Genomic DNA, 15,068 nt, shown 5'->3' with positions numbered 1-15,068 from the left:
CAAACTACATATATAGTACATATTTCACTACGTTTTACCTATTCTGTTTTTTTTATTCTTTCTTCTCTATCAGTTTTTGTTTGAAAATTTTCTATTAATCTATCTTTAAATTCACTTATTCCTTCTTCTGTTGTGTCTAGTCTTCCATAAGTGAACTAATTTCGGATACTGTATTTTTTATCCTAAAATGCCAATTTGATTATCTTTTATTCTGATTTTCTAATAAAATTTTATGTTATTTTTCTCCCTTTTCTTCTATTAAAAATACATTAAGTTATTTTCAAATTCTTGGGTATAAATGCTAATAAAAGAATCATTTATGGGACTGCCTCTGTTGTTTCTCTCATGATTAGCAGCCAGATATTCCTGCCTCTCTGCCTATTTAGCAATGTATGTCTCTTTTTTCCCTCTACCTGTTATACTGAGAGTGGTGACCTGCTGTGACTTACTATTTCTTTCCTGGAAGCAGAATTCCTCCTCTATTCCTGGGATTTTTTTTTAACCTATATTGCAGGAATATTGAACTACCGTTGTTTTTCCTTATTAAAAATTTGCTTCCATGTTGCATATTATTGGGTAATTATTTGCTTTATTTCATTTTTATTATCAAAAGAGTACAGTAGCACCTTACCTGCTCAAAAGTCATCCAGCCATTGCAATTGTTAAGCATAAGAACAAGATGATCCTCTGAAAGGCCAACATCAATGGTACAAAACCAATGAATTTTTACTCACACCAGTTCTTAAGAATAAGTATACACACACATACACATATCCCATCAACCTGTGCTGTAGTAGGCAGAACACAGAATTTGATGACAGAAGACATGGCCTACACCTTATCTGCCATTTACCAGCAGAGAGACCTTAGGTACAACATTGACTTACTTTGAGTCTTAGTTTTCAATTCAAAAGTTGTTGAAAGATAAAATAGTATATTTTAAATTCACAGATGTTGTGAAGACAAAACAGTGTATTTTAAAGACTTTTGTAAACTGTAAGCATGTTGTAAATGCCTTATTACATAGCTTTTAAATCTATAGATCAAAAGCTGTAAATTAAATAAACACGGAGCTAACAGTGTAACAGACACATGGACAGGAACTGACAATCAACAGAATAACATCAAGAGAAGAGTAAAAAACTATTTTAAAAGTACAATAAGAACTCTGGTAAGCTATTTAATATAAACTGAAACAATTCCTACTAATTTCAACAGACCCTGGAGCTATTACTTTAACACAACAGGAATTAATGTTTATGGCAAGTTTAAATCTGAAACAATACCCTGTATATTATTATTAAAATAGAAAAATATCTAATGAACGCTGGAAAAAGTATAATAAAAAATGACTAAAATAAAAATTCCACTTGAATTATCTGCAAGTAGATTTGTTTCTACTTAAGGGCCTTTATACCATATGATTTTGGCATGAGTAAATATGCAAAAAAAAAAAAAAAAAAAGAAGAATCTGCATCATTGGCCAGGTGTAGTGGCTCACACCTGTAATCCCAGCACTTTGGGAGGCCAAGGTGGGTGGATCATCTGGCCAAAATGATGAAACCCCTCCTATACTAACAATACAAAAATTAGCCAGGAGTGATGGCACACACCTCTAGTCTCAGCTACTCTGGAGGCTGACATAAGAGAATCACCTGAAGCCAGGAGGCAGAGGTTACAGTGAGCCAGGATCATGCCACTGCACTCCAGCCTAGGCAACAAAGCAAGACTCCGTTTAAAAAAAAAAAAAAAAAAAAAAAATCTGCATCATTAACTCACTCACTAGTAGAAAACTTTGTAAAAGGTATTTTTCAGAAGTCTTTGAAGAAAACAAGTAATAGACTGTGGCTAAGAAACAGAAGAGAGTGAAATCAACATTCTCATAGAGCAAAAAGTAAAAGAACAATATGGCCTATATGAAGAAATGGTCAAAGAAGGCAAGTGGCATAGATTCTTAAAAGCAAGAATCATTTGGGGAACTCTAAAGAATACTATAGCACGGTTGTAAAGTAGGCAATACATTAAGTTTTAGAACATAATAATTTCACAAAAATGGTTGTAAAGTATATTTATCAATGAGTTAAAGAGATAACTCCAGAGTTGACTAGGCAAACACACGTAAAATATTAGGCTTATGCCACAAATACAAAATTTCAAAAAAGCACTAGATAAAGGAAGTCAAGAATTTAAATGAAAAATAGGTACACAGTCTAATGTAAAAGAAGAAAATCAGTACCTTGCCATTGTTGAAAATGGAAATAGGATAAGGATTTTTTTCACAGGCCCTGTTAAAAGACATCTGTGCAGGTATGATTTCTCTAAAGCTTAAAGGCATTATGCCAAAACTAAGAGTCAGAATAGAAAAGGCAAAAATAGTCTAATTTTTGCGTATGTTAGGATTTCATTATGTGCTAAGTGTTTTTATTTGGTAACTAAACTTAATAATATGTCATCCAAATTCTAAAATAGCAATATCTGAAAATATCTCTGTAAAAACTATGTCCAAAATAATTCAGTAATCTTATGAATAAATCTATATACCTTAGCAAGTGATTTTACAATAGGATTCTCCATAATTCCCTTGAGGAAAATTAGGTCTATTTCTTCTGCTCCAGTAGATGAAGGCAGCTCTGTAAGGTTTTCCAAGACTTGCTGCATTGCTGCTGAGATAAAAGCAACATTAAAACAAACAAACAAACAAACAAACAAACTTAAATTTCAAACCATTATGGAGTAAGATTATTTTAATAACACAAATAGACATTTAGAATATTCTTTTAAAAAATAACATTTTCAAAAATGAAATTGTTACAGTATGAGTTTCAAATTGACTTCCCAGGAATTAGTAGCAGAATAGATTTTTAGATGCAATTTGGACTTTATCAGACTACTTTATACATACTTACATCATTTCGCTTGCTTTTTATTTTTCAAATTTAAAAACATTACTCAAGGAAAAATACAAAATTCAAATAGGCTTACAAGTAAAAAGTCTAATTTAGAAATAATAAAATTCCTACAAGCCGAGAACCAGCCTTTGCTGCTGAATTCTATGAAACTATTTAAAAAGAATTAAGATAAATACTTCACAAACTTTTCCAATTAAAAAAAAAAAAAAAGAGGAAGAAACACCTTCCAACTCATTCTATGGGACCAATCACCCTGATACTAAACCCAACAACATCACACACACACACACACAGAAATAGTACAGCCAATGTCTCCTAGAAATACAGATGCAAAAATCTTAAAATATTGGCAAACTGAATCCAGTGACATATAAAAAGAATTGTACATAATGGGCAAGTTCACTTTATCCTAGGAATGCAAGAGTAGTTCAATGTATTAAAAAAAAAATCAATATAATATTCTCAATAGAACAAAGAACAAAATTAAATGATATTTCAAAGAAAATCATTAGAGAAAACCTAAAACCCTTTCATAATAAAAATTCACTAAACTAAAAACAGGAGGAAAATATTTCACTCTGATAAATGGCTTCTATGAAAAACCCACAGCTAACATCATACTTAATGGTGCTTTTACTCTTAATATGGAATAAAACAAGGCTGTATACTTTTGGCATTTTTATTCAACTTTGTTTTGAAGGTTCTACACAGGGCAGTTAAGCAAAAAAAAGAAAAGAAAAAGAAGACAAGTAAAAGGCATCCAGATTTGAAAGCAAGAAGTAAAACAATTTCTATCTGCAGATCATTTGATTTTATATATGGAAAATTCCAATATACAAAAATTTATAATTAATAAGTGAGTTCACCAAGACTTCAGGATACAAGATCAATATAAAACAACCAATACGTTGTTACATATAGTGTATTTCTATACACTAGTGACAAACAATCCAAGAATGAAATTAAGAAAACCGTTTAATAGTAGCATCAAAAAAAAAAAAATGCTGAGAAATAGATGTAACAGAAGTAGTACAAAATTTGTACAATGAAACTATAAAACATCACTGAAAGAATGAAGACGGCCTAAATAAAGGCAATGACATCCCATGTTCATGGATCAGAGAACTTATTATTAAAATGGCAAAAGTTCCCAAATTAATCTACAGGTTTAATACAATCCCTATCGAAATCTCTACTGCCTTTCCTTTTTTGTAGAAATTGACAAACTCATTCCATTCATGTGGAGACTCAAAAAAAAAAAAAAAAAAAAATCCAGAATAGCCAAGAGTCTTCAAAAAGAACAACAAAGTTGCAAACCTCACACTCTCAACTTCAAAACTTACTAAAAAGCTACAGTAATCAACACTATGTGGAACTAGCATATAGACAGACATACAATTAAACAAGAGCATAATAACAAATCCATGAATTTATGGTCAGTTGATTCTGAATGTGCCAAGATAATTAAATAAAGAAAAAATAGTTTTTTCAACAACTGGTACTGGGATGACATGTACATGTAAGAGAGTGAAGCTAGACCCTTCCCCTCGTTCAATATTATAACCTTATCAGTTTTATCTCTATTTGATGTTTCTGATAACAAATCAACAATAAATGCAGAAGTTGTTATTAATATTAACTTTTATTTTTATTAAAACAAAATACAGACACTGTTAAAAATCAGATTGTACTACTAAATGGCTTATAAAATACAGTTTTCTGTTCCATGCTGTTTACCCTTCTCCCAACTTAACCTACTCCCAGAACTAATTATTAGGAACTTAATGGTTTCTTCTAATCAGATGTGTTTGTAGTTTCTCTTCTTTCTTGATAATATGCTAATGTTGCTACTTTGTGATTGACTCATTTTGGACATTACCTACTTTCTGTTATAATACTAGAGGTTTCAGCTTTTACCTTCCTTATCTTCACACTCTCAATTTTTAAAAAATAAAATAGTGTTTTTCATATTAAACTCTCAAAACTTTTTTCCAAATGTTTCAACAAGCTTTTCACATTTTTATCAGCACTTTTCCAAATGTTCAAATCTTTTTCTAATACTCTATCAGACCTATTTCTTGTTTTCTATCCCTGATCTCCTTCACAAAGCATTCTTCTCTTGTATGTTAACTTGGACAGGTTCATCTGCCAGGGTTTCTTGAATGACAATTTTTGAAGATAAAGAGGCAAACAACAGCACAATGTGCACTTGACAAAGGAGAAGGGAAACAAGTATTGGACTAAGAAGAAGAAAGATGACACAGGAAATAAAGAATATAAACTACACCTACTTCATAGTTTTGCTTAAGGTCAACAGATTATCTTTAATCTGGGCAGGAAACAATTTTTAAAAGCAGTTTTGTCCTGTGGCTATAAATGTGGTTAGCAGTATATCTCATTACTTACTATTCATTTGTTTGACATTGTACATTTGTCTTTATTTTTCATTTTTATTATGGAAAACTTCAAACATATATGAAGGAAACAGAATAATAGTTTCTTTAAAGGTTAATTTACTTTAAAGCTTTTGCTAATAATCTTAAAGTAACTGTTAGTCATAATAAAGAAATAAGTGCATCCCATGTTCTTAATTCTTACACTTTAACCTAGATATTTCCCCAGACATGCCTGGACAAGCCCAGGCAAATCTTAGGTCATAGCTTATTCCCCTTCCTTGTTTGGAAATGTTATCACTTCTCTAAGCATTCCTCAAGTTACTTCCTCTTTTCCTTTGTTCTCCTCTGCCTTTACTTCTTTAGAAAATTTCCAAGTTTTCAGCCAATCCGGTCAAGCATAGAATGTGAGCTACCATTCTGGCTAATGGAAACTGGACACAGTAGTAGGGTCCTTGCATCAGGTTATCAAAGTTATAAATGTCCCTGTCTCCTTTGTTTAGGGGTGCTCTCGGGGCAAGACTACCAGCAAGTTGCACCCTTTCTGCAGGGAGTAAACTAGCCTTGCTGAGTTATCCATTGTCTCGGTGTGGATTTTTTCCAATGTCATAAACCTGTTTCCAATAATTATCAAATTAGCAATACCTAAAAAATGAAAAGTAATTCATTAATGTTATCAAATGTCTTGTCTGTGTTCATAACCTTAGTTGTACTGAAGTTTTTTTTTTTAATGTACCTTCTATATTGATTCTTGAGGTGCTTGTTTTTTTTAAATTGGTGTTTAGGTCAGTAGAGAAGTGATAGAAATTGTGAAATAGATCTTTTATTAAAGATCTTCATAAGTTGTTACTGATTATTAATCATATGGAATTTAATCTAGAAATCGATAAACTTGAAAACATCCCTTGTCTTGGAAAACAAATCTCAAATATTATAATGCTGTCAATCATTCCCATATTCATTTATATATTTGGGGGATTTATAGTCAAAATATAATACATAGTTATTTTTAACTATATAATCCTAAAAGCATGTGAAATGATAAAGAAAAAAACATGTGAGAAAATTACAACAAGTAATGGGAGATGGGCCTACTCCCAATTTAGTAAAAGTGATTCTGCAGAGTCCCTCACCAAAATTATGAACAATGGAATCTGAGCTGCTACTGCTACCTTCTTACAGAAATCTCTCCTGCTGTTTCTCTGCTTAAAATGGAAATAGCTGTCCTGTGTTACCAAAGTCTTTCTTCCCCAAACTTCAAATAAAATACCTCCATGATTTTTTTTAAAGTAACAAAATGATTTAGTCCTATAAAACATTAAAACATAAATCTATAATAATTAGTCAGATATCAAAAAACACAAGACAACTCTAGTATGTGTAAAAACATAATATATAACATAAGAGCCTCTCAGTAATGAGAGCCTTACAAAGCTAAGATAGGAGCCAGAGAAAAAGAGAAGTTTTTCCCATTTACTTAGAGATCCCAGGAAGAAAGGGCAGAGTCCAAACTCAAAAGGTAAGTTATCTACAAGTTTCACTCCTTCTCCGTAATCACTAGAGGAGATGAAGACTTTAATCACTAGATTCAAGAACATATAAATGGGATTTTTTACATGAGCTTGAGAAAAATTAATAGATTTAATCTCACTCTTCAGTTACCAATAAGAATAAATCATGAATCACCAATTGCTTATGAAAACTAGCAGCATGAATTAGACTAACCAAATTCAACAAACAAAAGCATGAACCTCCAGGGAAATAGAATTACTAGGAAATAAAGAAAGAGGAAAAAAAAGATAAACTGTAATACACACAAAGATCAAGCTGAAGAAAGACTACCACCATTAAAAAGGGCAAAGAGAGGTAAAGTATGAGTAAACTGTTATGGATCATGAAAGACAAAAATTTACAAGGTAATTAAATGCAGAAATGAATAAAAGAAAAGCAAAAGTCAACCAATCAAAAGACATGGATTTGATCAGTAAGTCAATAAATAGCTGCCTCTTTTAAATGACCAATTAAAATACACAAATACTTAGCTAGTCTAATTAAGAAAAAAATAAGACACAAAGAGTGATGTCAGTAAGATGGCTGACGATAAGTGTCTGGTGCACATTCCTCTGCTTCAAGAAAGGATCAAGGCAATCAACAAACAGCTAAGATTTGACTGGAGTGTTGAAGGAGAGTGCTGAAGTACAGCAGGGAAGTGGGGAGGTACCTGTGATGGCTGGAAGCCTACAAGGCCAGCATGGAGGCATCCTGCCTCTGCCATCCCATCCTTCCAACCTGCAATGGCCCAGAGTGAGGAGCAACTTCCTCTTGTGGGGGCAGGGTAAGGGGCTTGGTAGTGGGGGTGGGGTCAGGGGCTTGGTAGTTGGGGAAGGTAATCAGAGGAGCCTCAGCAGCCTCCACTCCCACTGCAAACACCCGCAGTCCTTACTATGGAGAATCCAGTAGTCGCAAGCCCTGAATTCAGTTTGGGGAGCTGCTGTGAATTCACACAGCTGTATTCCCCAGATTGGGAGCCAAGAATTGCACTCCTCACTCACAACTTCCTCCTTGTGAGCCAAGCTGCTGCAGCATGTCACCCATCATCTTGAGAAGAGAAGCACTTCTGAAGTACACCCTGCACTTTTCCAGCCTAGGGGCTCCGTTTTTATTCCACTAAACCCACACAGGCATCTGAATGCCACAACCCCAGCTACATAGAGCATGAGTCCAGGATTGCTGTGACTCTGGTCCTGCAGAGCAAGGAAACCAATCTCTGCTGCTAGCACTTCTGGCCAAACAGTCTGGTGGACATACCCAGGGCAAACCCACCCTTGAGCCAGCCAAACTACTGTATGCCCTCCTCTGAGCAGCAGAGGTCCGTGAGCAACGGAGCAGCTGACATGTCCCCATGGTAGCCAAGTGGTTGCACACCCATGTCCTGAGCCTGAAAAACAGCCTGGCAGAATAGCCTCTGGAGAGGATGTCCTTGGACTGGCCGCACATTGGCACCTAGGGCCTAAGATACTCCAGGAGGCCTGAACTCACAGACATGCCCACAGACTGGCTGAGCAGCTGTGCACCCAGCCCCAGAACCTAAAAAAATGACTAGTGGGTTCTCTGGTAAACATGTCCCCAGACTGGTCAAGAGGCAGCACACCAACCCTCAGAACTTGAGAAATAGCCCAATGGCCCCAACCCAGGCATCATATCTCCAAGCCTGCTGAGCAGGCATGTGCCCATGCCACAAGCCAGAGTAACAGCCTCATGGCCATAATCCCAGCAAGCCAGACACCAATTTAGTTGCCTCACCACAGCATTCACTCATGCACCCCCGACCTGAGAAACAGCCCAGTGAGCCCACCCCTGGCAAAATTGTACCATCGCTGCCACAAACTCTTGCAGCCTAGAGTTTGAAACACAAACATCACTAAAATTGATTACTGCTGAAGAATCTGCAACCAGACTACACTACTGGGTCGACCTAGAAACAAAGTGAATGTACCCAACCCAACCAATACTCCAAGTTTTTTCCTGTGAAACAACTCCATGAAACAGAAAAGGCAACTTTTCTACCATAAGTGTAGAAATAAATGTAGAGCTACAGCGAACACGAAAATACAAAGAAACATGACATTTCAAAAGGAATACAGTAATTCTCCAATAACAGATCCTAATATACAAAATATCAGAAAAAGAATTCAAAATAATAATCTTAAGGAAACTCGGGAATACAAAATACTGATACACAATTCAACAAAATTAGGAAAAATGATTCATTATTTGAATGAGAAATTCAGTGAAGAGATACTAGAAAACAAACAGAAATTTTAGACCTGAAGAATTCAATGAATGAAATTAAAATACAACGAAGAGCTTCAACAAAAGACTAGATCAAGCAGAAGAAAGAATTTCTTAACTTAGGACAGGTCTTTTGAAATAACTAGGCAGAAAGAAAAAAACAAAAGGAAAAAAAAAATAAGCAAGAAGAAAGCCTACAGGATTCAAAGAACACCGTTAAGTGAACAAATACACTGTAAGAGTTCCAGAAGAAGAATAAAAGGGAAACGTCATTGAAAAAAATTTAAAGAACTAGTTGTAAAATAACTTCCGAAGTCTTGGGAGATAATGGACATCCAGATCCAGGAAGCACAAAAGTCCTCAAATCGATAAAAATCTAAACAGCCCCTTTGGGGACATTATTTTCAAATTGTCAGAAGTCAAACACAAAGAATTCTAAAAACAGCAAAAGAAAAGCATCAAGTCATAGACAAGGAAATCAAAATATCACTACAGAGAACCACTCATCCACAAAAATAAACAGTAAGAGAATGTAAGAAACAAGGAATCTTTTTTAAAAAGAAAAGAAAACAACAAAATGACAGGAGAAAGTCCTTACTTACAGTAATACCCTTGGCTGTAAATGGACTGAATTCCCCAATTAAAAAATATAAAATGGCTGAATGGATTAAAAAAAAAAAAAAAACCAGTCAACTACATGTTGCCTACTCACTTAAACTGTGAAGACACACATAGGGAAAGTAGAGATGCAAAAAGATATTCCATGCAAATGAAAACGAAAAGCTGCACTTATTTCATTTCAGAAAAAGCAGACTAAAAGCTGTAAAAAGAGAGAAAGAAGGACAGTGTAGTAAAAGGGTCAATTAAGCAACAGGCTATAACAATTATAAATGCACATAACCCTGGAACACCAGATAAATAAAGCAAATATTATTACATCTAAAAGGAGAGACAGACCCCAATCAATAATAGTTGGAAACTTCAACATCCCACTCTCAGCATTGGAAAGATCACCTAGACAGAAAATCAACAATGACCTATCAGATTTAAACTCCACCACAGGCCAAACAGACCTAACAAACTTTTGCAGAACATTTCACCTAATAGTTGCGGAATACACATTCTTTTTTTTTTTTTTTTTTTTTGAGACGGAGTTTCGCTCGTTACCCAGGCTGGAGTGCAATGGTGCAATCTTGGCTCACTGCAACCTCCGCCTCCTGGGTTCAGGCAATTCTCCTGCCTCAGCCTCCTGAGTAGCTGGGATTACAGGCACGCGCCACCATGCCCAGCTAATTTTTAGTATTTTTAGTAGAGACGGGGTTTCACCATGTTGACCAGGATGGTCTTGATCTTTTGACCTCGTGATCCACCCATCTCGGCCTCCCAAAGTGCTGGGATTACAGGCTTGAGCAACCACGCCCGGCCACGTTCTCTTCATCAGCACATGAAACATTTTCTAGGACTGATCCTATGTTAGGGAACAAAAGTCACAAAATTTTTTTTAAAAAATCAAAATAGTATCAAGTATCTTATCTGACCACAATGAAATAAAACTAGAAACCAATAACAAGAGAAACACACAAAACTATACAAAAACATGGAATTTCAACCACATGATCCTGAATAACTAATGAGTAAATAAAGAAATTTAAAAGGAAATTTAAAAATTCCTTGAAGCAAATAAAAATAGAAACACAACATTAACAAAATCTGTGAGATACAGCAAAAGCAGTAGGAGACTAGTTCATAGCAGTAAATGTCTGCATCAAAAAAGTAGAAAGGTGTCAAGTAACATAATGATGCATCTGAAGGAACTAGAAAAGAACAAACCAAACTCAATGGTAATAAAAGGAAGAAAATAATAAGGATCAGAGCAGAAGTTAAAGACTAAAGGCTGGGTGCGCTGGCTCCTGCCTATAATCCCAGCACTTTGGGAGGCCAAGACGGACAGATCACGAGGTCAAGAGATCGAGACCATCCTGGCCAACATAGTTAAACTCCGTCTCTACTAAAAATACAAAAAAATGAGCTGGGTGTGGTGGCACACGCCTGCAGTCCCAGCTACTCGGGAGGCTGAGGCGGGAGAACTGCTTGAACTCGGGAGGTGGAGGTTGCAGCGAGCCGAGATCACGCCACTGCACTCCAGCCTGGTGCCTGGCGACAAAGCAAGACTCATATTTAAAAAAACAAAAAACAAAAAACAAAAAACAAAGTCAAAGACTAAAATAATACAGTCAATAAAACAAAAAGGTGGTTTTTTGAAAAGATAAAATCAACAAGCTATTAAGTAGACTAAGAAAAAGAAGTCAGCAAATCCAAATAAAATCAGAAACAAAAATGTCACAACTGATATTACTGATATTAAAGAAATACAAAAGATCACTGAAGACTATTATGAACAACTATATGCCAATACATTTGAAAATCTAGAAAAAATAGATAATAAACTCCTGGACATATAAAACCTACCAAGGTTGAATCAAGAAAAAATAGAAAACCTGAACAGACCAACAATGTGAAATATGACTGAATCAGTCATAAAAAAAAGTCTCCAAACGAAGTCCAGAAATGGATGGCTTCACCACTAAATTATCTTCTCAAACTATTCCAAAAATTGAAGGGGAGGGAATTCTTCTAAACTCATTCTACAAGGCCAGCATAACCCTGATACTGAAACCGGAAAAGGACATCACAAAAAAAGAAAACTATAGACCAATATCCCTACTGAACATAAATTCAAAAATCTTCAACAATATTATAAAACCATATCCAACTACGTATCAAAAAGACCATACAACATGATCAAGTGAGATTTACAGATGCAATGATGGTTCAATATACACAAATCAATAAATGTGACACATGAACAGAATGAAAAATAAAAACCACATAATAATCTCAATAGATGCAGAAAAAGCATTTCATAAAATTCAACATTCCTTCCTGATAAAAACTCAATAAATTAGGTATAGAAGAAAAGTATCTTAACAAAATAATGGCATATATGGCAAACCCACAGCTAATATTACATTGAAAGCTGAAAAGCTTTCAGCTTTTCCTCTAAGAACTGGAACAAGACAAGAGTATCCACTCTCATCAGTCTTATTCAACATAGTACTGGAAATTCCAGTAAAAGTAACAGAGAAGAGAAAAAAATAAAGGGCATCCAAATTGGAAACGGGGAAGTCGAATTGTTACTGTTTACATATGACATGATCTTAGAATTGATAAATTCAGTAAAGTTTCAGAATACAGAATCAACGCACAAAAATCAGTAGTGTTTCCATACACAAACAACACACATTAAAAATCAAGAAAGCCATCATATTTACAATAACTGGAAAAAAAAAAAGCCCTAAGAATAAATTTAACCAACGATGTGGAGAAAAGGGAACTCTGATACGCTACTGGTAGAAATGTAAACTAGTACAGCCACAATGGAGAACAGTAGGGAGATTTCTCAAAAATCTACAAATAGAACTACCACATGATCCAGCAACACCACTACTCGGCATTTATTCAAAGTACAAGAAATCAGTATATTAATGAGATATCTGTACCACCTCCATATTTACTGCAGCATTCATAATAGTCAACATACAGAATCAAAGTGCCCAATAACAGATAAATGGATAAAGCAAATGTGATATCTATCTATCTATCTATATAAAATGGAATGCTACTATTCAGCCATAAAAAGGAATAAAATTCTATCATCTGCAGCAACCTGGATGGAACTGGAGGACATTAAGTGAAATAAATCAGAAACAGAAAGTTAAACATCACATATTCTCACTCACACATGGAAGCTAAAAAAGTTGATCTTACAGAAGCAGAAAGTAGAACAGAAGTCACTAAAGGGGGGGAAGAATAGGGGGAAAGATAGGTTAGATAGAGATGTGTTGAAGGACAAAAAATTACAGCTAGATGGGAGGAATAAGTTCTTGTGTTTTGTAGCACCATGAGGTGACGACAGTTGACAATACTATACATTTTCAAATAGCTGAAGAGAGGATGTTCGAATGTCCCCAAAACAAATAAATGAAAAATGTTTGAGACAGTGGATATGCTAATTATCCTAATCTGATCACTAAATATTGTATGTACTGAAACATCACTAAGTATCCCGTAAATACGTACAACTATCATGTGTCGATTAAAAAAAAAAAAAAAAAGGCTAGACACAAATAACATTAGAAATGAGATGAGAAAATAACTATAGGTATGGAGATTTTAACATCTCTTTTAAAGAATACAATGAACAACTTTATTTTAAAAATCTAGTCAAGCAGATGATTTTCTTAAAAAATGTCAAATATCAAAGAAAGAAGTAAAAAATGGAAATAGATCAAACAGAAGAAACTGAAAGGTTTCCCAGGGTCCTCTCTTAAAAGGCATGAGGTCTGGATAGATTTAAGAATAAATTCTACCAAACCTTGAAGGTAGAGGTAATTCACATTTTTAAAACAAAAAGATTAAAAGCTTTCCAATTTCTACAAAGACTTCAAAACTCAGTTAAAAAATTATGTAATTTAATATATTATCATAGAATAAGGAAATAACCCAAACTCATCTCAGTGCCTAAGATATATAAGATAAAATTCAAATCCCAATTCTGATGGAAAAAATCTTACCTTAGTAAAAAGAGAAGGAAATCAGAGTCATTTCATACCACGTTCTATGAGAAGCATCACATTTAATGGAGAAATGTTGGAAGCTTTCCTATTAAAGGGGCTAGACAAGAATGCCCACTATGATGATTACTTTTCAAACTTGTAGTTTCAGTTTTAACTAATGTAGTAAGATATAGCATTTTAAGAAATGTAGATGATATAATTGCAGTCTCAAGGAACTGCAGAAAGAGCTGAATAAATCAGTGAAAAAAATTAGTAAAGTTATTTATGAGAGTTTGGCTGAGTATGCCTAAGAGCAATACAGAAAAATCAACAGTTTTCCTAAATAACAGTAATAACCAAATAAGGCTAAAATTAAAATGTTCATACAGATATGAAAATCATTAAAATTATGCTGAAATTTAAAATAAATTGAATACATGGAGAGGCCAAGTTCTGAGATAAGAAGATTCAATACTGTAAAAATGACAATTCTCTAAAAATTGTTCTTTAAAAAAATGAATAAATCCTAATAGAAATCCCAAAAGTGTTTTGGGTAAATGTATCCTAAAATTTACCTGAAAAAGAAAGTACTGTATGTAAAACTAGCCAATATGGCTTTTTAAGAAAGCAATAAACATAAAGGAAGTACTTGCTACCAACTGTAAAAAGACTGTTTACTGATATAGTGCAGTATTGTCATAGGAACAGACAAATCTTCAGAGTAGCTGGATGAAACAATATACAATAAAGGTGACATTTCAAATCAGTGGGGTACGCTTCAGTAAATTATGTTAGATTGACTACCTGAGTTTATATTCTTTCTCTTCACAATCTCTATTAAAACAGTTGCAAAGTATTAACAAAGGCAAAAAACCACATAAACCAAGAGAACAGCTAAAGAGAAACACCGGACAAAAATATTCAAAAGTATTTCCAAGCTTAAAAGTGGTAGGAGTAGAAACAAATACGGCAAAGGAAGCAGTAAATTCTACCTCGTATATATTTCTAGAATCTACAATCTATCAGTTTCTTTCCATCACCCCCTAATGAGTTCTTGCCATCATTGTATCTTATCCAGAGTACCCCAACAGCCTGGTATCTATATATATCCCACGAGGAATTAATTAAATGTGATTTTATGGCCATAAGCATTTTAACATACTGCTAGTTTCAATGTGCACCACCCCTCATAGCTTTAGACAAACCAGTATTTCCCCAGCCCTGATGCAAAGCCCTCCCTGTACTTACCACCACCTATGCACAACCACCTTTGCATACCTAATTCACACTCACCCTTTAAGAGAAAAATATCAGTGTTCCTAACTGCCATAATTAGGATAAATTCTCCTACTACATAC

At 34.4% G+C, this 15,068-nt stretch overlaps 1 protein-coding gene across 6 annotated transcripts in view; it reads right to left on the bottom strand.

Moving 5' to 3' along the window:
* Nucleotides 1-15,068, bottom strand: part of PALS2 (protein associated with LIN7 2, MAGUK p55 family member) — a 119,103-nt gene that overhangs the window by 65,929 nt on the left and 38,106 nt on the right. For 4 of the 6 annotated variants that reach the window (XM_039473020.2, XM_039473022.2, XM_074379621.1 and 1 more), the window contains one exon: nt 2,542-2,660. In XM_039473020.2, the coding sequence (XP_039328954.1) occupies nt 2,542-2,658 (117 nt within the window). In that variant the 5' untranslated portion in view covers nt 2,659-2,660. Of the gene's footprint in view, nt 1-2,541; nt 2,664-15,068 lie in introns of all 6 variants that reach the window. The other 2 variants (XM_039473021.2, XM_074379620.1) reach the window with 1 other exon arrangement.

This window comes from Saimiri boliviensis, chromosome 10 (genome assembly GCF_048565385.1).
Source record: "Saimiri boliviensis isolate mSaiBol1 chromosome 10, mSaiBol1.pri, whole genome shotgun sequence".
Taxonomy (NCBI): domain Eukaryota; kingdom Metazoa; phylum Chordata; class Mammalia; order Primates; family Cebidae; genus Saimiri; species Saimiri boliviensis.
Note: the sequence above shows the minus strand (reverse complement) of the source record. Positions and strands in the feature narration are given on the sequence as shown.